General features: G+C 42.6%; 3 protein-coding genes across 4 annotated transcripts in view; 1 reads left to right on the forward strand and 2 right to left on the reverse strand.

Annotated features, from left to right (window-relative positions):
* Positions 1–25,321, reverse strand: part of LOC140291582 (NLR family CARD domain-containing protein 3-like) — a 531,700-nt gene that overhangs the window by 84,791 nt on the left and 421,588 nt on the right. The window lies entirely within an intron of this gene.
* LOC140294898 (uncharacterized) overlaps positions 1–25,321 on the reverse strand; it is a 131,788-nt gene that overhangs the window by 42,321 nt on the left and 64,146 nt on the right. The window lies entirely within an intron of this gene.
* On the forward strand, positions 1,659–23,603 carry LOC140291608 (NACHT, LRR and PYD domains-containing protein 3-like). The gene is made up of 16 exons (XM_072379429.1): positions 1,659–2,683; positions 3,935–4,045; positions 4,130–4,231; positions 5,278–5,348; positions 6,577–6,861; positions 7,809–7,877; positions 8,572–10,357; positions 10,457–10,621; positions 15,150–15,320; positions 17,363–17,536; positions 18,357–18,518; positions 20,760–20,933; positions 21,229–21,402; positions 21,971–22,017; positions 22,144–22,214; positions 22,623–23,603. Exons 2-16 carry the CDS (start codon positions 3,978–3,980, stop codon positions 22,770–22,772), a joined length of 3,669 nt encoding a protein of 1,222 aa, XP_072235530.1. The 5' UTR covers positions 1,659–2,683; positions 3,935–3,977; the 3' UTR covers positions 22,773–23,603.

A 25,321-nucleotide genomic window follows, 5' to 3' on the forward strand; every position in this document is an offset into this window, starting at 1 on the left:
GTAACGGAAACTATTTTTAATGTTTGACTATAATATCTGCTGTTGGCAGCTTAGTTCAAGTAGAAACAAACACAATCTGCCGCATCGTCCTTTCTGTTGATTCACTGCTGTCTGTGTAAAACTGTAACTGTGGGACCAGCGACGGGACAAGTACAACAAGTCCACCATTTTGTGTTACTGTGTGAGAACAATATCTGGCAGCAGACTAGAATGAGGGTCAAGGCTTAAACACGGAGTCGATATAGCTCCCATTTCTGACGATCGACGGCATTTCTTCCTGCCTGAATCAGCCTGTTCCTGAGGCGGAGATGAGTCTCTGCTCTCCCGCTGTCTGAGCCTCTGAAAGCGGCCTGAGCTGAGACAGCAGCAGCTCAAATCGAGGTAGTGACAGTTAAAAACAGCCTTTCGGGTGGCAACCTGAACCGCCACAGTGTGCCAGTTAAGAACTATACTGATAACCCGTTTGCGGCTAATCAGCGTTCCACAGACAGCGGCAGCAGGCTGCGGGTGGGGTGAAATTGGTTTTATATTCGACATTCGCCCATTTTCCGGCGCAGTAACTGTAATTGCGTCACGAAAACCGCACCAATTACCCTCAGGGTGGTATTATTTTGTACATAAAGCTAATAGTAACATTTCACAGGCTTTACCAACTGTAACGAAGTCTGGCGAAAGTTCAGAGTAACCGCTGAATATCCTTCTCAGTGCCCTAATTCAGCCTGAGCGCTTAGAGACCGTCAAAAAAGTGCAACGTCTTTTTTTTCTCACTAGAGATTCATGCAATGAACACCAAACCACTTCTGATGTGTTTGTGAACTCACTATAAAGCTTTCACAGCCATTTAGTTACCAGAAAAAAAACCCTTTAGGTAGAATATGTACTCAGGGTGCATATTTTATTCTATTTTTAATAACTTACTGGTTTTTCGACATATCAACACCAAACCACTTCTGATTTGTTCTTGATGTTAATATGAAATATTAATATTAAATCCCCTCCGAATGGGAAATGTGGCGTTTGGAAGATCGCTTGCCGGTGTCGCTCGGGGGCCTGAAAAAATAAATAATAAAAATAAAGGATGTGGGAACTACGCAATGAGTTCATGAACACATCAGAAGTGGTTTGGTGTTGATATCTATAAAAACAAGAGTTATTACAAAATAAAAGCCTTGAATTCGAATTAATTCAAATTCATTAAAACCTTTTTGAAAGAAAATTAAAAGCTTTCCTTGATAATAAAAGGTGTGGAACTACACAATTATAGTTACAACTTGGGAAAAATAGGCGAATGTCGAGTATAAAACCAATTTCACCCCGCTGTCGAAGCAACGGCTGTGGCAGCTCATGTTGCCACCGGAAGTGTCGTTGTTGGTTGGCACGATCTGATCTTGCTGTGGCTCCCCCCCCAAAAAAAAAGATTGCAACAAAGTCACACCCTGTCATCAGTTAAACACATTGATAATGAAACACATTTTACTGAAATAAATAATAAAAATACAATATAGATAATGTAACATATTAGTGATCATGGTGTAATTAAAACAAATGTTACAATAAAAATGTTTTTCATTAACAAAGCGAAGTATTGAAAACAGGCACAAAATCATAAATATGATAATTTATAGATTAGCTTACAGATTCTACAACACAAAGGACTGTTACCTGCATTAATTAATTAATAATGAAAAGAATTAGACAATAAATCACATTTCTTTCACAAGTTCTTACACAATATTGGCATTAAGATCCCATTTCCTAATATTTATCATATAGATATACACATATTTTTAAGGAATTGGTTTCAGTTTTAAATTCTTGAAAAGATGGGAAGGATTTGGAGAACCTGGCTTTGTGTTTTCTCAGTAAACCTGAAGGATTAGCAATGAGTTTAGTTTCAGAGTTTTATGTCCACAGTCTTTCTGCAGCAGAGGACATGAAACCGACGTCGAGCTGCTTTGGATTTTAGATCATTTGTTTCTGATTTTGGCTCTTTTCTGAGCAGGAACCCTGCATACTAACCTTCAGGGACAATCTTTAGGCATCCACTGTAAGAATGGTCTCTAAAACCACGTTTCAGTCCATTTCTACATGCCTGTCCACTGTAAGTTTAAAAAAGCAGATGGAAAGTTAATTTTTAACAGATTCTAAGATTGTGGAAAGTCTTTGTGAAGGATTTATCCCCCTATAACACCCACTGAGCAGAAGTCCAGCTGAATGCATCTGACAGTGCTGTAATAGGTTAACTACAGACCAAAGAGGGTCAGACTTAGCAAAGAATCATATTTCAGAACAACACTGGCTTGTTGATTGGCAGATACAGTCACTGCAGAACTTTATCTGAGCTTTTCTAGGATTTGTAGCTTTTACCTGAGCAAAGAGCATCCACTGTAAGCCCAGCCCGCAGTGTGCTGAATTCTGGCTGTTAGCACAGCATCTGGCTCAGTTTCTGAGTGTTTGTCTGGTTCTGTAACTTCATGTGTTGGAAGCAATAAGCTACATTTACTCTACTTAAAGAACTTTAGCTTTCCTCAACAATTTTCATGTTTCAACTTTACATTTCTTCCATTTCAGAGGAGATCAGTGAATCTTTTATTGCTCTGCATCTCTTCACAGAAACGCTTGTTAAGGCATCACAGAAAGTTATTGTGACCTTCAGAGACTTGTTGCTGCTGTTCAGCTGAAGGTAAACCTGGATTAGGAACGTTTTCGTAATTCCTCAGTTATTCAAATTCGTGGACTGGAAAAGTTGTTTGAGCTGAGGATGACTTTACACACAGAAAGGTCATATTTATTGTTTTTTTAGAAATTGCTTTTGAATTTAATTGAACCATTTAATAAAATGTCTGCATATTGTGTGTGAAATATTCAGCTGTGGTTTGTTTCACTCAGTTGTTTTGTGTCTTTCTCACCTGAGTCGTCCTGTAAAACCTGTTCTTATTGGGATCCCCTCCCCCTGCCTGTGCTCATCCTACCAGGGGTGGAGCTCCTGATAATTCCATAAAGCAGCTCACCTGTGTCAGACTGAAGTCTTCTGCAACATTTTCTATAGTTTGAACAAACTATAAGTATGAAATTTGTCTGAAATAACTTTGTCTGTAACCTGTAAGCTGTTTGTTTCTGCTCTTTAATGTTTGGGGAACATGCTCCCTTCTTATTTCAGAACAAACTTTGATCACTTTTGAGTTTTAAGACAAATCTCCATGATTATCAGATCATTGATGAACTGGAATCAAACAACACGATGATCAGCTGATGATGTTTGTTTTCTACATGAAGAACTGATCTTTATAGAATGAAACCGTCAGCTCCTCCATTACAGTCAGACACAGCAGCTTCCTGCTGCTTCCTGTGTCACCTTTCAGAATAAAATAACATGACTGTCAGTTAAATGTGTCTGACTGTAGTCAGTTATGAAGCTGTGTGCAGCTCTGATGGAACATATAATCCACTAATATTGTCTAATTATGAAATTAAGTAGATTCAGATGTTCTGTCTACTTTATGGGTCAGTTTGTGATGTTTCATTCAGCTTTTTCCTTTGTATGTGAGTAATAATCCTTCGTCTTTGTTTATTTTTGTTTGTTGAATTCAACTAAAAGTTAAAAAGTTTCATTCAAGTTTTTATCAGGGACATTTTATTTGTACTTTTAAACATAAGATGGAACCTGCAGACAAAGATGGAACCTTCCCATGGTAGAATGTTCTATTATTAACAGTATATTAGTCAGTTTCTGGTTCAGACATTAAATCAGTTGATCTCCGTCCTGTTTCATGTCAGTAAATGTACGTAATGGTCCATCATCATCATGAGTGTGCTGGGTGGTAGCTCCATGCCGGACTGATGGAAGTACAGCAGCTGATATTTTTACAGCCCAAATGATGGAGAGGAGGATTGGAGTTGATGTGCAGATGAATGATTTGTGTTTCCTCTGCAGATGAAGGTAGAAAGTGTGTGTGAGCTGATGTGAATTCAGCAGCATGGATCAGTGTGAGGACACTAAAACCACTCTGTGTGGGGAACATGAGAGCCAGAGCAAAGCTCAGAGGTGAGATGAGCATCTCTAACTGTCCATGACTCTTCTCCATGTCAGAGCTCAGCACTCACATCACCAAACCACCTTTATTCACAGGAACCAACCTGAACCTGAACCAAGCTGTGTGTCCATGAAGAGCGATCTGTCAATGGGTCGCGAGGGTGACTTCAAATCAGACCAACATCCATCCTTTCAGAGGTGAGCTGAGTGTAAATGTTGTAACAGAGTAAAATGTAGCAGAGTCAGTTTGAACAGTTTTTATTCCAACATGTGTTTAATGTGAGCTCAGCTCTGTTTCACATCCATTTCTATGTTCATATGTGAAGCGGTGTGTGTTGGATGTTTTCCACAAACCTCTGCATGTTCAGTCTCATCTGAGGAGAATTAAAATGTCCTGTATTTATTGTACCTATCTCATGTATTTATTACATCGCTTATATTAATAAAAAACAAATGTAGGACATAAATAAAATAAACTGCAAAGTGGAACTGTTGCTGGTATTTTTGTGGCAGTATTAGGTCACATTTGTTGGACAGCACTGTCACACATTGAGTGGTGTCGCCGGCCGTCGACAAGTATGAGGGGAATGATTGATCTACCCATCATTCCTGTTAGCGAGAAAAGTAAACAAGACAAACGTCGTGATGGCATCAAAAATAAGTTATATTAGTGGAAAAGCAGGAGAAAAAGAAAATGGAGGAAGAAAAACGCTCTAAGGATAAAGTTAAGGCATGTGTTGGTGATGTGGGCAGGACAGCTGGAGGAGTAACATTTTGTTTGTTTATTTGTCCTGCTAGCTAGCTTCGGATAAATGTTATGTACCTGGCTAGGATTTGTTCATTACAAACTCAGCTTTAGTGTTTGCTTCATGAAAGTTTGCTTATATAAAATGAATATGTCACATATGTCACAGACAATAGTCTGTCCTGCCATTGGACTGACTGACTGACTCCAGACTAGCAGGGAGGGAGGGCCTGTTGTTGTTGTCCTGCTCTGTTGTTGTTCAGTTGTCTCGACTTAAAACTATTGACGTTATTTTATCATTATTTAGGATTAATTTACTAAGTTTGGTGTGTTATTTATAGGCCTATAGGCCTATTTATACTCAGATTGGCTTCATGGTGAAATATTTGAAAACTTCTTCACACACTCTTGTTACATACTTAGTAATTTAGTTTTGCATCAGTTTTTTTAGTTTTTGTTGCATTATAGAGACCTTTCCAAGTTCTTTTTTTTCCTTTAGAGCAAAGATGGAGACACTTGTGGAGCACCTGGAGGGCCCTCCAACCCAGGCAGCTCCACCACCTTCAGCAGGTAGGAGTCCAACAGGTTCTGCATGGAGACATCAGTGAGGCAGAGACACATGATGCTCAAACTGACCAATCACAGCCCTGCTTGTTTCTTTGTGGGTCCTTAAGCCTTCAGTTAGCAGTAACTGCAGTAACTGTTAAGAGACTTTAACTATGTTATAAACCCTTAGTACAGCTGCAGCAGTGGGCAAGAGGCAGGGTACAACACCCCACAGGTCAGTCACAGCTCTGATATGTAAGGAAAAACACCAGTTACCATAGTGACAAGCGCCTCACTACAGTCTTACGTAATTTAAATTATTTTAATTTAAAGATCTCTGGAGGCTGCCATTGGTGTGATACCATCATTGAACAGAATGTAGAATAAGTTTTTAGGTAAAGGAGTAAAGTAAAGGAGCCTGTTCTATCCTGCTGATATCTGATCCAACACATCAGCCTTGATATCAGAAAGTATACATCAGATTAAAATTTACTTTGATTTGGTCATTGAATCTCTACATTATTCTGGTCACTGTCAGAGCTAACTCTGCTGCTTATCAAGTTCAGAGCTTCATGTGCAGCTGTCAGGATATTAATGGCAGATAGACTGTATAAAGTCTTAAAGTTTTTATTTTGCTATTGGAAACAAAACTAAAAAGTTTTATTTCTAATTTTGGAAATGCTTCAGATTTTCATCACTACTTTTTAGCATTAGCTTTAATTTATCTTCAAACAGATCCATCCATCAAAAACTATCTGGTTGAATATAGAACAAACCATTTCTGATCAAGATATCTTTGTTCTGAAACATGGACAACAGCTATGACTCTGAGAATCTGGAAGGTTCATAAAACCAAATCCAACCAAATTTACCCCAATTTTTGGAATACTTTGATGTTCAGCCTTTTATATCATGATCATATTGTTTACATTAACACTCTGGTCCCATTTGCTCACTTGGTTTGAGTGTGTGGTATTAGGAAGAAACACAGACCGAGCTCCTCTTCCCTCAGCCTCACAGGTATATGATATCCCCTTATCAACAAAAGCATGATGAAAGCTATGTTCATGACATCATTCATCACTGACTGTCTCTCTGGGCTCCTGCTTCCAATTATCCAGCACTTTACTGTGTCAGCTTTCAAAATGTACATGAACCCCTGAAGTATTCATGATTAATTATTTTTTACATTTCAAGAATTTACTGAAAAGACCAAAGTTTATGTGAGATTCATGTCTATGACATCTTGCAGAGAGCGAACTCAACAGAATACGAATGGAGTTTGTGAAGAGGGTGACGGAAGAAATCCTCAAGCAGCTGCTTGATGCCCTCTTAGCAGATGGTGTCTTCAGTGATTTGGAGAAAGAAGCAATAATCGAGGACAACCAGACCAGAGCAGATAAGGCACGAAGACTCATCGATGATGTAAGAAGAAAAGGAGAGGAAGCCTGCAGGAAGCTGATGGAACATCTTCAAAAATTAGATCGTACACTTTCCTCTCAGCTGCGTTTGTTATCTGGCCCATCAGCACAAGAAGGTAAAGCCACATATTTCTGTAATAAGGGCTTATATCTTTATATTCAGTTGTATTGACAAGATTAGTCTTTTGGACTAATAATTGAAACTTCTCTTAAAGAGCTGACATCCATGAGGGTCCTTTAAGACCAAGTGTGACATGTGCTTAGCCTGAGTTCAGCACACTGGAGGCAAAGTACAGAGCATAATAGACACATTATTTTGTTGTTGGCAGGCAGGAAGCTATTGGTTGGTATGTGTTGTAGGCTATATGCAGTCAATAAGGAGGGTTAATCTGTCCTGTTCCCATTCATGTTGCAATGCACCCCTGCACTGACAGTGATTCTGTGGGTGCAGGAGGGATCTTTGCTAATAATTCACCCACACAACCAGCTTGTCCTCCAGTTTTGCCTTGACTTGCACTTTTCACAGTGACAAACCATAATTGCACAATGCAAGCCGTTGAAGTGAATGGGTTACAGAGTGAAGTGGTGGGATTGTCTTATGACGTCTGAGAAGGCCATTAGTAGGGGAGCAGTGTCATTTTTACAGACTTAAACCAACAACAAATTCAGATCCTGCTGGAAACCATGGAGGATTTGGGAGAACAGGAGCTAAAACATTTCCACTGGTACCTTCAGAATCCTGAGTTACTGGATGTATTTGAAGCCATCAGAAAGTATCGTCTGGAGAAAGCAGACAGACTGGATACAGTGGATGTGATGGTTGAGATGTATACCATTGAACATGTTACATTTTAAACAAGATCAAGATGAATAAAGGTTAGTCAGAGGAAGAACAAAGTATTAAAAAGTATGTGTGGAGCACACAGACGATGTTTTACAGCATGTATCAAACACTAAAAGCTTTACTTTGAAAGTTCAAACTTTGCGGCTCGTTGATTCCACACAGTTGTTATGTGAGGAGGAATTCTTTATGATTGATTTCAGATTAACTTTCCTCCAACAGGACAAGCATCACAGAATGTGTTGGACCTGTCGGCTGGAGCAGCTACATCAGCTTCATCAGCATCAACAGGTATGTGATGTCGGCAACTCAGAAAAACAAGAAGCCAATCTGATGAGTTACAATAGAGGAAGAGCCTCTGCTCTGTGTTATTTGTGCAGATATGGCATGACCACTGTTGAAATGGAATGGAATCACTTGAACTATATTCCTGTCAGAGAAAAGTGTGAACAGGACAGAAATGATTCAACACAAGATGGCCTCTCAGAAACATTGTGTGTTCTGCAGTGACTCTTCCATCTAAGGCCACAGATGGAAGCAAACAGCACTTTCAGATGCTCTCACTGTATGGGTCAAAGCTTCAGATTTCACTTTAACTCACTTGTAACTTGTGGTATCATGTGATAAATGAAGGTGATGTACACATTTTATCGTTGTTTCCACAGAGTTCACTTTCTTTTAATTGTTCCCACCTACAGGGCGTTTGAATGATTCTATATGAACTTGAACATTAAGATTTAATTTGTGTAATATCAGTGAAGAATAAACACATTCTTTCATTCCCCGAACTGATAAAACATTATGAGATTAATCTGAAATGATGAAACAGCAGCTTCATTTGCAGTAAATAAGACAAACATTTGAAAGAGGCACATTACAGTCACAACACACATGAACTCCTTACATGGAGTTTGATGACTTATTTTTGACACGATAAACTGCTTAATGACAGAAAAATAATTGTATGTGTTTTTCTGTCTTTCAGAGGCTCTTCACAGGTGTCAGCCTAAACTTAAATCTGCTCTAAATAAGAAGTTCCAGTGTGTGTTTGAGGGGATTGCTAAAGCAGGAAACCCAACCCTTCTGAATAAGATCTACACAGAGCTCTACATCACAGAGGGAGGGACTGGAGAGGTCAATGATGAACATGAGATCAGACAGATTGAAACAGCATCCAGGAAAGCAGGCAGAGCAGAAACAACCATCAGACAAGAAGACATCTTTAAACTCCCACCTGGAAGAGATGAACCAATCAGAACAGTGATGACAAAGGGAGTGGCTGGCATTGGGAAAACAGTCTTAACACAGAAGTTCACTCTGGACTGGGCTGAAGGCAAAGCCAACCAGGACATCCAGTTCATGTTTCCATTCACTTTCAGAGAGCTGAATGTGCTGAAAGAGAAAAAGTTCAGCTTGGTGAAACTTGTTCATAAATTCTTTAATGAAGCCAAAGAAGCAGGAATCTGCAGCTTTGAAGAGTTCCAGGTTGTGTTCATCTTTGACGGTCTGGATGAGTGTCGACTTCCTCTGGACTTCCACAACAAGGAGCCCCTGACTGATGTTACAGAGTCCACCTCAGTGGATGTGCTGCTGACAAACCTCATCAGGGGGAAACTGCTTCCCTCTGCTCGCCTCTGGATAACCACACGACCTGCAGCAGCCAATCAGATCCCTCCTGACTGTGTTGACATGGTGACAGAGGTCAGAGGGTTCACTGACCCACAGAAGGAGGAGTACTTCAGGAAGAGATTCAGAGATAAGAAGCAGGCCAGCAGCATCATCTCCCACATCCAGACATCACGAAGCCTCCACATCATGTGCCACATCCCAGTCTTCTGCTGGATCACTGCTACAGTTCTGGAGGATGTGTTGAAAACCAGAGAGGGAGGAGAGCTGCCCAAGACCCTGACTGAGATGTACATCCACTTCCTGGTGGTTCAGGCCAAAGTGAAGAAGGTCAAGTATGATGGAGGAGCTGAGACAGATCCACACTGGAGTCCAGAGAGCAGGAAGATGATTGAGTCTCTGGGAAAACTGGCTTTTGAGCAGCTGCAGAAAGGAAACCTGATCTTCTATGAATCAGACCTGACAGAGTGTGGCATCGATATCTCAGCAGCCTCAGTGTACTCAGGAGTGTTCACACAGATCTTTAAAGAGGAGAGAGGGCTGTACCAGGAGAAGGTGTTCTGCTTCATCCATCTGAGTGTTCAGGAGTTTCTGGCTGCTCTTCATGTCCATCTGACCTTCATCAACTCTGAAGTCAACCTGATGGAAGAACAATCAAAGTCTCAGAAGTCTGACACACTAAAAGAGACTCTCTTCTACCAGAGTGCTGTGAACAAGGCCTTACAGAGTCCAAATGGACACCTGGACCTGTTCCTCCGCTTCCTCCTGGGTCTTTCCCTGCAGACCAATCAGAGTCTCCTACGTGATCTGCTGACACAGACAGGAAGAAGCTCACTGACCAATCAGGAAACAGTCGATTACATCAAGGAGAAGATCAGTGAGAGTCTGTCTGCAGAGAGAAGCATCAATCTGTTCCACTGTCTGAATGAACTGAATGATCGTTCTCTAGTGGAGGAGATCCAACAGTCCCTGAGTTCAGGAAGTCTCTCCACAGATAAACTGTCTCCTGCTCAGTGGTCAGCTCTGGTCTTCATCTTACTGTCATCAGGAAAAGATCTGGATGTGTTTGACCTGAAGAAATACTCTGCTTCTGAGGAGGCTCTTCTGAGGCTGCTGCCAGTGGTCAAAGCCTCCAACAAAGCTCTGTAAGTACAGATATAGAGGGATGTGTATGAATATACTGCTGTGGTTTTTATAGGAGAGAAAGTCACAGATTACTGCTTATCTCATTATTCCCTCCTCAGATTGAGTAGCTGTACCCTCTCAGATGAAGGATGTGCAGCTCTGTCCTCAGCTCTCAGCTCCCAGTCCTCCAGTCTGACAGAACTGGACCTGAGTATCTGTGACTCAGGAGTGAAGCAGCTGTCTGATGGACTGCAGAGTCCACACTGTAACCTGGAAACTCTCAGGTCAGCTTTCTCTGCTGTTTCAGCTTCATGCAGTCTCTGTGATGCAATGATCTGAAACCATCTTCAGATCTATTTTAAAATCCACAAAGTAAAATGTTTCCAGATCTGTGTCACTTTCCTCTGATCTGATCTGCACAGCACACACACATGAACTCTGGTTGGAACATTTATTTATAGTCTGGTAGAATTACAGGAAATGATTCAGTATATTTGTTGCAGTTTTCTTAAAGCGTGTCATTTCCATCCGCAAACACGTTTAACATCATGAAGACAAAGATGTGCAGAAATGTGAAAATATACATCAAATACATGCATTTGTGGATCCATTGGTTCATGTTAAACATGAAATGTGGAGAAGAAAACAGGATAAATTTGAGAAAGCTGAACATGAGTGTTTGGTTCATTTGATTCCAGCTGATTTCAGCTTTGACTGTTGGGAGGATCCAAACTGAACTGTGAGTCCGGCTGTTCATGAGTCGTCTGTTTTACTGCAGTTATCAGAACAGACACAATCACTTTGGAGGCAAAGATGAGAGGCTGAACAACTCCTACTCCTCTGCTTCAGCCGGCAGCTGATTGGTCATGTGATCAGTCATGTGACTAACTTCTATTTATTTGTTTTAGAAAACAAAAAAAAAGCCTTCAGAGCAGAAAAAGCTTTTGGTGACATTGAGCAAGTTGTTTTCTGTTTCCATAAAGCTTTTCAAAGTCACTGCTTTAAAACGTGATGTGATGCCAAGATTAGGACATAAATGAACAAGTTATCATGAAAAACTGCTTTGATTTGTTAACATAATGAGATAATTAACTACTGATCAAGAATCAACCATCTTTATTTGTACCATGCAGCTGAACATGAAATGTACATTGCAACAAGCTCAACTGTGCAAGGCAGCGAAATAAGAATAAAGCAGTTAAATTAATTTGAAATCAATTAAAATATACAAGTAAACATGTGAGTAGGAGCAGGGTCTTCCTGGCTCTGGTGCTGCACCGCCTGGTGTGGACCTCCTGCAGGGTGGCAGTGCTGACCTCACTCTGTGGAGAGCTCTTCACTGTCACAGGGCGTGAATCAAAACAAGGAAAATAACTCAATTGCAGATTCAAAATTAAATAAGATTTACTTTCTAGTAGTCAGCGGTAAAGCCACTTTTATTACGGGCACACATGGAGCAGCAGAAATATATTTCTGTACGTCGGAGTCCATGGAAGGCCACCAAAAATACCTCTTGAGGGATATGGTTCGATGACTACGGGGATGGCAAGTAAACTTAGCTGTGTTAGCCCAGTGAATGACCTGGCTGAAGTGGAAATATAGAGTCTGTTAGGTGGGCCGGTACCTGGATCCGGATCCACATTGAGACCTTGCTGGATATGGTCCTCCACAGCCCAAGTAACTCCCAGCACACATGAAGAAGTCAGGATGTTATCAATGGTGTCAGGGGCCTCCTGAGAAAACAGTTGAGAATGCATCGGGCCTCACATTGCGGGTGCCGGGACGGTAGCTAATGGAGAAGTTGAAACGACCAAAGAACAAGGCCCAGCGTGCTTGCCGAGAGTTTAATCATGTGGCATCTCGGAGATAAATCAAGTTCTTATGACCAGTCCAAACTACAAAAAGCTGTTTAGCCCCCTCCAGCCAGTGCCTCCATTCTTCCAAGGCCAACTTCACTGCCAGTAGCTCCCCATCACCAACATAAATTTATTTCAGCCGGGGACAGCTTACGAGAGAAGAAAGCGCACGGATGCATCTTTCCTTCAGATTCAGACAGCTGAGAGAGGACCACCCCCACACCAAAGTCCGACGCATCAACCTTGACCACAAACCGTTTGTCGGAATTGGGTCGAATAAGGATGGGAGCAGAAGTGAACCATCTTTTCAGGGTGGTAAAAGCGGTCTCAGCTTCTCTTGACCACAGGAAACAACTTGGAAGTCAGCCGAGTTACAGGTGCAGCCCCTTGACCGTAATTTTGGATGAAGCGAAGGCAGAAATTTCCGAAACCCAAAACTCCTTGCGGGAAGTAGGAACCGGCCACTCAACAACAGCTTTAAGCTTTTGGGGGTCCGTCTTCACCTGCCCACCCTCGAATACATATCCCAGAAAAGAAACTGAAGAGGCATGGAATTCACATTTCTCGAGCTAAACGTACAAACGATTTTCCAGCAGTCTTTGTAACACCTCTCGAACGTGGCGTTTGATCTTCCAGGGAGCGAGAGAAAATGAGGATATCTCAAGGTAAACAAATACAAATATGTAGAGTTAGTCTCTTAAAACGTCATTAACAAGAACCTGAAAAACAGCAGGGGCGTTGGTTAAGCCAAAAGGCATCACCAGGTATTCGAAGTGTCCCAGAGGAGTGTTAAATGTGATTTTCCATTCGCCCTGAGGTCTAGTTTGAAGATGGTGGAACCCTGGATGGGCTCAAAAGCAGAAGAAATGAGCAGCAAAGGGTTCTTATTCCTGATAGTGATCTCATTGAGACCACAGTAATCTATGCAGGGACGAAGAGATTTCTTTCTTGCTCACGAAAAGGAAGCCTGCTCCCACGGGTGATGAAGAGGGGTGGATGATTCCAGCGGCCAAGGAGTCCTGTATGTAGGTCTGCATAGATACTCGTTCAGGGCAAATAGAAGCAGATTATGTAACTGCGTTCACCGACTCAGATTGAGCAATCTCTTGGCACCATTGTCGTGACCTAACGCATGATTAAAGACTTTGAAACTCCTTGTTAAAGCCCGTGAAAGGGTAGGTCTGGATAGCATGAGTCTTCAAAAAGGCTTGAGCCCAAGCCAACGCCTTGCCTTTAAGCAGCTCGAGAACAAAGGCCATCTTGGCCGAGTCTGAAGAGAACGAGTGAAGGGACTGAGTAATCGCAAGGGTACACTTGAGAAATCCTTCGCACACCCCAGCATCACCCGTGTAGGAATCTGGGGTAGGAAAGGAGATGCTTCGGAATTGTGACCCAACAGCAGGTGCTGGGGGCACGGGAAATGGAGGAGGAACTGTAGGTAAAACAGACAAACGGTCATCCATCTTAATCATCATTTATGATAAACATACCAAATGTTGATTGCAGAAGCCTTGTTGTTCAATGAGAGACCGGAGTGTCTTGTCATGTTCACCTAGAAGGGCCCCTTGGTTAGAAAGAGCGGAACGGAGTGAATGTGCCGAGTCCATGTTTTGGCCAGACCGTGATGTCACAGGGCGCGAGCCAAAACAAGGAAAAGGACTCAATAGTAGATTCAAAATTAAGATTTTCTAGTAGTCAAAGGTAACGTGGAATCCGGGAGGTCAGAAGACCAGAGAGCACAGGATGGCGCTGGAGACAAAATGGCAGGCATGCTGGATGGAGAAAGAGAGGTTAGCGTGTATGCCAACTGGCTGGAGGTGTGGAACCGGAGAGATGGCAGGTGAGCAGGCTGGGTGGAAGTGGACACGGAGGTGAGTATGATAAAGGTAGGTAGCAGGTAGACAGAGGCAACCAGGTACGCTGACAGGATCTCAAAGGGACGTTGCTGGAATGAGGACGATAGGTCAGGGTCTGGAAAATGGTTCATCTTTACAGGTAATGTAAAGCGGCCTGATTACCACGGGAAATGGCAAAACGATTTGGCGACGACTGGTGCTCCTGCTGCTCCTTAACACCCCCCCAAACCAATCAGATCATGACATGCACATCACATTGATGCATGGCCTCTGCAGATCAGTTGCAGTAAAATTACACAAAACTTCAGGACAGGAGATGCTCCGAGCATAGAATGAGACGGTTAGGAGGGGAGAGAGGAATGATCAATCCAGTGGAGATGCTGATGTCCATACTTTGTTAGATGAGTATCCAGGTAGTAGAGGAGGGTACCGGCTGAAGGAGGAGGCTCTGAGTCCACGGTTAGGCGAGCAGGCAGTGAAGTGGAAGGTGGTAAACAATCCGACTGAGAGTTGATTCCGGCAATGGAGATCCGGCAACAAGAGCAAGAGTGGGGGAAGACAAAGACAAAATGTCACACTTGGAAAAAGGTTTTCTCTGGCAAGATAAGAGGGGACCGTATTACCACTCAGGGAGTGAGATAATCTGGCAAAGAGTGGAGCTCCTGCAGATCCTTAAGAAGAGTGTTCTGATAAGGGTAGATGGAGAACAGGTGTGATGGCAGGATAGATCCAGCCTCCGCCCCAGACTCCCAGGAAACCTGCCCCGCCCTCACCTAAGACTCAGAAACCAAACAGCCAAGCATGATCGTGACATTATGAATCACAAATAAAATGTTTCTGTGTATAGTGAGATATTTGTGAGCGATGGGAGACATTTTCATCATCTCTACTGTGGATTAGTAATTACAGTCCATTAAAAACATCCATATAAAATACCAAGAATGAAACCATGGTGTATATCACCAAATTCAGAGACTCCGAACTAGAAGTTACAGAGATACTATGGCTGCACAGAGCAGCTTCATATAATTATTGTCCCTTATTTGACTGTTATTATTAAATATGACAACATTTAAGACTATTTAGCATTTTCTCCTCAGACTGAATGTCTCAAACCTCTCAGATGAAGGATGTGCAGCTCTGTCCTCAGCTCTCATCTCCCAGTCCTTCAGCCTGACAGGACTGTGCTTGAGAAACTACAACCTGCAGGATTCAGGAGTGAAGCTGCTGTCTGGACTGCAGAGTCCAAACTGTGGACTGGAAACTCTCAGGTGAGGCTGTTTTCATGCTGGAGCCGAGTGGGATGAGTTCATGTCGTCAAAGTTGATGTTACAAAAGAAGACAGTTAAAATTTGTAAATTAATTAAATGAAAAAAACTTTATTTATCCCAAAAGTAAATTATATAAGATGGTTTAATATTCAACACGGTGTGAGAATAATTCTCCAAACACATAATAAAACAGATGAAAGTGTTAACAGCACTGATAGAAAGTCTGTGAGTTGTAGTTGTCACTGCTTTCCATCTTCTTCTTGTTTAGGGACACCAAAGTATTTAAAGTCAGTATTCGTTCCTTATTCCATGAAAATGAAGCTCAGTATTTACTGATGGATCTTATAACTGAAGTCAGTCTGCAGAACATATTTGATAAGTTCCACATGATAAGTTCCTTGATAAGTTCCCCAGTTTCCACAGAGAGGACACTCTACAGTCTGATGAAGAGTTCAGTGATGAAGCTGAAGATTAACCTGTCACAGATCTAACTGCAGAGTGATAGATGGCATCCAGAGTGTCAGAGTAGAGACTGGTGGATGCATATAGATCAACATTTCCTCCTCCACTCTGTGTCCACACAATGTAGAAAAACTGCCTCATTTCTGTATAAAAACTCAGTTTTACACGTCAATTAATTGTGATTCATGAGTTTTAACAGTGAGTCTGTCATCTGTCCAAATATTACAAAAACATGTATTTATTTATTTATTTATTTATTTTTTTTTTTTTTCTCCCCCTTGTCCTGTTCAGCATTATGGCAGCAGAATTGTAGTCTGAATACCTTTGATGCCAAACAGATTTGCTTTGCCAAGGGAAGTTTTATAAATGTAAAGCTCCCCTTGATGCCCATTTATTTATTTCTGTTGACAATATATGACATGTAATAGAACTGAACCGGACCGGGGGACAAGGAAAGAAGAGGAAACAGAACAAAAATAGAAACAAAAACCAGACAACCAGCTGCTACACCTGTACAAAAAAAAAACAGACAACAATCCATGGAAAAAGTTCCATCCACAGTCACAGTTGTACAAAACAGGATTATCTGCATTTGAAACAAGTTCCACATTTAAAAAAGCTCTTTGAAGACAACAACTTGCAGTTTTCCAGTGTCCATGCTTATAGTTTGAGCTCTATAACAGAGGACTGTGTCATCAGCATAAAGGTGGACATGACCATCAGCTCAGTGTGAAACTCTGTCAGTTATATACATGGTGAACAGGACAGGACCTGAGAGGAGCTCAGTTTAGAGTCACCCAACAATTCACACTGAGATCTATCAGAGAGACATTATGGAACCATCTACAGGCTGTTTAGTCCAAGTCAGAGGATACAAGCTGCTTCTGGGATCCACCAAGAGCACTGCATCATGCTGATCCCCACTGAAGTGTTGCATTACAGATATATGTCAGGAGGTTTGAGATAAAAGAAGTTGTGAGTTGAAGAAATGATGGATCAGCTTGTATTATCAGAACCTGTAAAATCATAACCAGGTGTTGTCATCATGTACATTTAGACAGATGAACACATTTGTGAAGCTGTTGTTGCCAAGATAATAACATGAGCTGCTGTCAGCTCCAGTACCTGTATCTCCACTTCACCTGTCTCTCCTCTCAGATAACTGTGAAATAATGACATTATGAGATTACATCACTGAGATTATTGCATTATCACAAAGGGAATTATGTGCTGATGAATGTTAGACTTTGTTCCTGGTTGGCAGCTCTGAAGTCAGCCCCACCATCAATCTGATGGGATTAGTTCCTAAGGTTTGTTCCCAATGAAACCCTCTGCTGTTTGAATAAGATTCTGAGGTTGTCTCTGATAAGCTGCAGTTCCAAAGTGGAAAGGCTCAGCCACCCTGTGGACTCCATGTTTCACTCTTGATGTGTCTTTGAGCATTAAAAACCACCGCACGGACATGATCACAGGCTTATAAACCTGATGTTCCCTATAAGTGGTCTTTCAGTCCACATTCAGCATTAGAGGTGATTCATTTTGATCCCAGCTGTTCTTCTTCTCTGTAATTGTCTCTTCAGACTGAGTGACTGTAACCTCTCAGATGAAGGATGTGCAGCTCTGTCCTCAGCTCTCAGCTCCCAGTCCTGCAGAATGACAGAACTGGACCTGAGTAACAACAACCTGCAGGATTCAGGAGTGAAGCAGGTGTCTGCTGGACTGAAGAATCCAAACTGCAGACTGGAAACACTCAGGTCAGGATTCATCAAACTGTTTTTATGAACAGCTAACAGAACACCTGTGGATGGTCTTTGTATGATTGTTACAGCATTTTTAGGCCTCTGACACCACAGGAACTTCCATGAACCTGGAAGAACCTGGAAAGTCTTTTTTGGTCATTTGGTCAGTTTCCTTTTGGGCTGCATTTTCATCTAATAAAACGATTCATACAAAGTTATTTCAGTGAGTTGTCCTCCTGAGCCCAACTGATGGGCAGGGCAAACAAGTTGTCAACAAGTGTTTTACCTTGTTCCCTCTAACTTGACTTACAAGTTAGAAGGACTGACTTGTCTGTTGGTCCTCTGACCCTGGATCAGATAAAGAGATGGGTCCAGGACATGTTAGCCTAGCTTAGCACAAAGATTTATAAAACCATGTTCACCGCACATCTGGAAATGTGCACATGTGAATTAGGCCTGTGTCCCTCCCTCCATACGCCCACATGGGGGATCTTCAGCTGGACCGACTCTTTGACGAAACAGATTTTCTCTGCCTCACTGATGAGTGTCTCAGTTTCACATTTGTTAAGTCAGCTCCTACTTTACTGCTGCTCTCACTGGTACAGACCATATTTTATCTGAAAAGGACTCAGCAGGGGAGTGTCTGCATGTATTTGTGGCTAAAATGGGAAATCAGGTTCATCCATGTGTGTGCAGTTTGATTCTGACTTAGATTTATAAAGACACAAAGTCAGTAATGTGAGACAGTTCCAGTTTCTCTGAACATTTGCTGACATTCAGCTTCAGTTTCAGTGCAGTTCTCTCAGAGTTTCTGTGTTGTTTTGTGTGTCTGCAGCCTGTCAGGCTGTCTGATCACAGAGGAAGGCTGTGCTTCTCTGGCTGAAGCTGTGACCTCCAACCTCTCCCATCTGAAAGAGCTGGACCTGAGCTACAACCATCCAGGAGACTCAGGAGTGAAGCTGCTGACGGCTGCACTGAAGGATCCACACAAACTCAGGTATGGAGAGGCCTGCTGCAGCCACACACAATGTCTGATAGAGGAGGAAGAGCTGGAAACATGTTCTCTGTCCTGCACTCAGCCCTGTGTTTTTGCTTCCTGCTGAGTGTTACATGAACAATCACACATGTAGGAGCCTTTTTCCTTTGCCCACAGCAGAAACTCTGGTTGAACAGAAACAGCAGATATTTGTGGGGGAGGTCTCCAAGGAGAACATCTGCAGGAACAACAGTGAGAAGTGTCTGTTGGTCCTCTGACCCTGGATCAGATACAGAGATGGGTCCAGGACATGTTAGCCTAGCTTAGCACAAAGATTTATAAAACCATGTTTTTTCACATGTACATCTGGAAATACGAACATGTGGATTAGACCTGTGTCCGTCCCTCCATACGCCCACATAGGGGATCTTCAGCTGGACCGGCTCTCTGACAGCTCCAACACATTCAAAGAACAGTGTGTGGAACTGGATGTGTTTCAGCTCAGAGATAAAGCCACCAGGGCAAACTTCAAATATCCTCTGAGCTCCACATGACTTGATTTCAGACTTACTGACAGAGCACACAGATCCCCTGCCTCTGGAGTTTGTGATGTTAGTGATCACTGCTACATCACCTGTGTCAGAGACACTAAACTCACTCAGTCTCTAATGATCAGCACAGGAAATGGGAAGCATTTGAATCTTCAGGATGTTTGAAATGACTCTGATCATATATTCTCTGTCACTGATCCTGCCGTGGCTCTGGAAGACTTTTCACAGTGTTTGAATGTTCCTGCTGACAGATGTGGCCCTTATAAAAGCACAGAATCAGAATCAGAACCAGATCCAGTCCTTGGTTCTCCACTCAGCTCTCTGAAGCCATCCACAGCAGAGACAAAGCCTGGTCCAGCTCTGCTTCATTTCTCCTAATAGAACGGGCAGTTTGTCCGTGCTGGGCAGAAGGAGAACTGTGGGTATATGAAGGGACATTTCTTCAGATCCTTTTCAGGCAGCTGTTAGAATGAGTCACATTGTGTTAGAAAGTGTAGCTGTGTCTCCACAGTGTTGCTGTTGGACTGTGTACATCCTCTCTGCTCCACAGGGAGCCATGATCTCTGATAGAGGCCCGTCTCAGTGGCCAGTGTGTGTGCACTGAGTGTGTCCTCTGTTAACGTGGTTCTGTGTTGCTGTTCAGTCTCTGTGCTCAGGTGTTCCTCCACAGCTGATGCTCGTCTTAAGGCCAGATAGCTCTGCATCTGACTGTGTTTGTGTGTCCCAGTGGCTGATGTCATTGTGTTAAAAGTTGAACTGGAGCTGTGTTTGGTTGTTCTTCATACCATCTCTGGCTGGGATGAAGAACAAGAAAACAAGGTGAGGGACAATACAATAAACACTATCCAAGGAATTCCAGAGAAACAGGAAGAGAGGGACACTGGGGGAAGGAGAGGAAGAGGCTGGAGGCTTTTCAGTCTGTTTCAGATTCCTGAAAAGTGATTAGACTGAAATAAATGAGTGATTCTGATCAATAAAACCACAACACCTGGCAGCTAATATACTTCCAATGACTATAGATTCTCCTCTGATCTTATTCTGAGCCTTTAATGTTCAGTGTGGAGGGTGGAATGAGGGGAGTGTTTCCAGTCTAACGTTTCTAGATGAATGTCTTCCCCTGGCTGGCTGTGCAGCATTCAGATGGACCAATGGGTCTGAGAAAGGATCTGGATGTTTGGCTGCCCTGAAACATACTGAGAGGATGAGTCAGCAGAAACAATGTGACCATCAGGAGAGACCATGATGTCAGAAACTGAAGTGATTTCATTAGAATTTCCAGCACTCCATACTATCAGAGCACCCCCCACAGGACTCCCCGAGGGACACGGTCGAACGCCTCCTCCAAGTCCACAAAACACATGTAGACTGGTTGGGCGAACTCCCATGCACCCCCCAGGACTCTGCTGAAGGTGTAGAGCTGGTCCACTGTTCCGCGACCCATGTCGTGTGTTCGGGCGGTGCCCGACCACCAGACGCTCACTGCCCGGTGACCCGCATCCGGGCAAGGGATGTCGTCCAAATTTATTTTCCATCATGAAGGTAATTTGAGCTGTTCTGGTCCCTCATCTAGTATCTGCCTTGGATGGCTTAAAGCCCCGGGCAACATTGCTCCCAGACTCATTGGGGCACGCAAACTCCCCCGCTCATGGGTAAGGTCTTGACATTTCAGTTGTACAAATGTTATTTCTGCTTTTCTTTGTTGAACCTTTAGGCTGAACTTCTGTAACCTCTCAGAGAGAAGCTGTGCAGCTCTGTCCTCGGTTCTTAGCTCCCAGTTCTCCAGTCTGACAGAACTAGAACTGAGTAACAACAACCTGCAGGATTCAGGAGTGAAGCGCCTGTGTGGCGGACTGAAGTGTTCACATTGTATACTGGAAACTCTCAGGTCAGAATAAATCATTTTATGCAACTCTTGAGCATTTGGAATATATAATTACAAAAGCACACATCTTGGAGGTTTTCTGTATTTTTGTTTTTGCGAAACCAGTTCTGTTATTATAGGTCAGCCCGAGTCTCTCTTCAGCCCATTCCACAGCAACCCTTTAACAGCCTGATACCTGAAGCTTTCCATTACTCTTGAGCAGATTCTTTGAGCAGAAACCTTAGCTCCTTGTTCTTGATGTTTGTGAGGTGTTTCAGGGTCTCAACAGAGCCAATCTTTAATCTTTGTGTGTCTGCAGCCTGTCAGGCTGTCTGATCACAGAGGAAGGCTGTGCTTCTCTGATCTCAGCTGTGACCTCCAACCCCTCCCATCTGAGAGAGCTGGACCTGAGCTACAACCATCCAGGAGACTCAGGAGTGAAGCTGCTGATGGCTGCACAGAAGGATCCACACTGGAAACTGGAAACTCTCAGGTATGGAGACATCTGCAGTAGCCAAACACATCAGCCAAATTTCCATTATTCATTATTCTTTTAGATTTATATTTTAGTGTGGATGGAAACTGGAAAACCAAGAGACTCGTTTGACTGATCAGCATCTTCCCTGATTTGATGAAATATACAAAATAATTCACAGAGATTAAAGTCATTCTTGAAGAAGTGCTCTCGCCATTTTCTTCTTGGGAATTAGGTTTTCTAGTTTGATCAGCTACTTCGACTGAATTAGAACCACTTCTGACGTAGCCCATACTGCCATACTTGGGTGACAATATGCAGCCTAGTTGTTGCCAACCCTGAGCTAACATATGGCAGAATGTGATGACTGACACCCACGGCCTTGGGTTGGGCACACAGACCACACATGATCTGAAACTCCCAGTCTTTACATATGCTGACTCACAATGAATGCAAATAGATGCACACATATGAGGGCATCTTGTGTTGCCAGTCAGTACAGCCTTCATGAGATATCGATATACACATGATGAATATTTGCATGCTGAAAGAGACTGTACTGCTCTGACCCCCCTCCTCCTTTCAGGGTGGAGCCTGCTGGAGAACGATGGTTGACACCAGGTCTGAGGAAGTGTAAGTGTGTTCTTCATCTGATTCATGACATCCAACCATCTTCACACTGTCACATCACTCATTGATCAAAGTGAACAGATGATAGATCAATAACTGCAGCTGGATTGTGTTTGTTCTCTCCATCAGATTCCTGTCAACTCACAATCGACACAAACACAGTGAACAGATACCTCAAACTGTCTGACAACAACAGGAAGGTGACATATGTGGAGGAGGTTCAGTCATATCCTGACCATCCAGACAGATTTGATGGCTGGTATCCTCAGCTGCTGTGTAGAAATGTTCTGACTGGTCGCTGTTACTGGGAGGTCGAGTGGAGAGGAAGAGTTGAAATATCAGTGAGTTACAGAGGAATCAGCAGGAGAGGAGGCAGTGACTGTGTGTTTGGACAGAATGATCAGTCCTGGAGTCTGAGGTGCTCTGTTGGAGGTTACTCTGTCAGACACAATAAGAAAGGAACAACCATCTCCTCCTCCTCCTCCTCCTCCTCCTCCTCCTCCTCCTCCTCCTCCTCCTCCTCCTCCTCCTCCTCCTCCTCCTCCTCCTCCTCCTCCTCCTCCTCCTCCTCCTCCGCCTCCTCTGTCTCTCACAGAGCAGCAGTGTATGTGGACCGTCCTGCTGGCACTCTGTCCTTCTACAGAGTCTCCTCTGACACACTGATCCACCTCCACACCTTCAACACCACATTCACTGAAGAACCTCTGCATCCTGGATTTACAGTCTGGTCACCTGGTTCCTCAGTGTCTCTGTGTTGAGTTTAAAGAGTTTCCTCCTGTCAGAGAATCACTGTTGAACAGATAGTTCAGTCTGTACATGTCTGTCTCTTTCACTCAGAAACACCTTTTCAGATTCATGGATTCAGTCAGTTTCTGTTTGAAACTCTTCTGAATGATTCCTTGGAAACTTCTTCCTCTTCCAGTCCTTTAAAGATGGAAGCTGCCATTCTTCCAGGATGTTGTTTTTCTGTGTGTTTCCAGTCAAAGCTTCACACTGAATATCAGTATGTTGTGTTTCTCTGCAGCTCACTTCAACTGAGACCATTCAGTTGATGTCAGCTGCAGTTAGTTTGCTGCACATGTGACAAACTGTGATATCAGAGAGGAATCACTGAGCTGCAATCAGCCAAGATGAATTTCCAACCTGCTGTCAGATCTTCACTGATTCTGCTCCAATGTTTAGGGACTCTGGTTTAAACTGATAGAATTACTCAGTTCTGTCAGAGACAGTCGAGTTCTGTTCGAAAACTTTCTTCCTGCCCCTGGTTCACTTGTCATAGGCGTGATGACTCTGTGATGACACCAGCAGAGAGTTTGACCAAAGCCTGTCTCATACATCTTACTAAGACCTCAGAAAATTGGGTCAAATTGTTAGGAAAGGCAGATGTGTCTTTCTTTTCAAATGTGTTTTAGTTTGTGTTGCAAAAGCTTTAAAAAAACATGGATCATACAAAGAAAGCAGCAGAACTGAGTGTTTGTGTTAATATGGTGTTATCTACTCTAAATATTGTTTTCCTTCTATCTGTTCTGTTTCCTGTCTGTCTTCTCTGTTAATTATTCTCAATAATAAAGCTGAACTTCAACCTAAAAGCAGCCGTGCTTCCTTAAAGCGATTCAATGAATCTGATGCTGATGTTTCACAGAGATGTTACTACATTGTTGTTGGTTTGATTGTTGAAGATTTGGATCATATATTGATATCTGACTGGACTTATTTACCCCATTAAATGTGTAAATCTTCCACCTCTCCGTTACAACAAAACTTGTTTCTGCAGGGAGTTTTATTCTGAAATAACTGAGTCATGCTTTTCTATCAGGATCCATCACAGACCAGACTTCCTGGAAGCTGAAAAACAGCTGGAAGGTCGCGCACGTGTGATGATCCAGACACTGATGTTTAATCACTGATGTTATTTAGATATTTAAGAGTTGACAATATTCTTGGTTTTCCTGCTGCAAACATTCAACACATTAGTTTTTAAGAGGTTGAAAGCAAAATGTTGCAAAGGTGAAAATCTTCCTCTCACAGCGGTTGTGTTTTTCTGAGCGGTCTGATGTCTGTCCCGCGACCAACTGGACTGGAAACATCACTAAAACAATGAAGCTGTTGTTTTAGCAGCCTCATGAAGTCGAGTGTCGTCCTGCTGTGAAAAAACAGCAGCTGAGAGCTCAGATCAGGCACGAGGAGGGAAAACTGGGCAGAAACCTTCAAACACACCAGACTGAGAGCTGAAAGCACCCAACCACAGAGCCACAGCCAGGACCAGGACCCACAACCAGAACCAGGTACCATAGCTTTGGCACAACTAACAATTAGCCACTTTAAATATGTTTTAAGGCTGTTAAAATGTTTTAATTTTACACTGATTAGGTTAAAATGTGGAACTAAGAAATACAAAGAGTCTTTAAGATCAGATTACAGTTTAAGTACAGACGGTTCACGCTTTGTTGTCCTCTGGTGGGACCATAAAGATGTGAAATGACAGCTGATCATCCTGCTGATTTAGCTGCTGCTCTGATGCCACATGTTAACATCTGTCTGTTTGTCTCCAGGTGAACCATGACGAAGCGTACTCTGACCGTCTTTGTCCTGCTGAACGTCTTCATGCTGCTCAGGATTCCTGCAGGTGAGACACATCAAACATCTTCATCATTTAGAGTTTCAGCTGCTTTCACACAGAAAAACTCTAAACTACCTCACAGAGGAGACAAAGACCTGCCTGATGCAGCCAGGAGCTCCATATTCACCTCACAGACGCCTCTTATTTAATGTTGTAAAAGGAGTTTTACTGCCGATCTGTCATGTGTTCATGTTAGCTGCACCAAATAGAGAAATTTCACTCACTTTAAAAAAAACAGTATCACACATACAGATACATTAATACTAACAGGTTAAAAAAACAAGCCAAAAGTAACATAAAATCCCCAAAATGCAAACTTCTACACTGCTATGTCTTTCTAGAAGTTTAACGTGGAGAGTGAAACCTACTTTGAAGCTGACTCAGGTTCAGGTTGCTTCTTTCTGACCAGCAGCTGCAGCAGTTTCACCTCTGAAATCAATCTAAAGCAGTGTTTGTGCATGGAGTTTGTATTTTCTGTCAATTTTGACCTGAGGAAGGTGAAATGACGGCTCAGCTTATTGGAAACGTTTAGTTCATGATCCTTTTTAATGTGGTATAAACACATCTTGAATGAATGCATGGACTTGATCTTTATCTGAGTGCATTTTAGATCAGACAGTTATTGCTCATTTAGATACAACTTATTAATCAGAGGTTCATAAAACCATTCTTATCATCCAAGCTCTG

The sequence above is a fragment of the Leuresthes tenuis genome, unplaced genomic scaffold (assembly GCF_036924035.1).
Source record: "Leuresthes tenuis unplaced genomic scaffold, fLeuTen1.0.hap1 SCAF_1, whole genome shotgun sequence".
Taxonomy (NCBI): Eukaryota; Metazoa; Chordata; class Actinopteri; order Atheriniformes; family Atherinopsidae; genus Leuresthes; species Leuresthes tenuis.

Coding starts and splice junctions, on each gene's coding strand:
- LOC140291608 (XM_072379429.1), top strand. CDS start 3,978: ATGGATCAGTGTGAGGACACTAAAACCACTCTGTGTGGGGAACATGAG. Junction 7,878..8,571: donor AGCTTCATCAGCATCAACAG/GTATGTGATGTC, acceptor TCTGTCTTTCAG/AGGCTCTTCACAGGTGTCAG. Junction 21,403..21,970: donor TGGAAACTGGAAACTCTCAG/GTATGGAGACAT, acceptor TCCTCCTTTCAG/GGTGGAGCCTGCTGGAGAAC.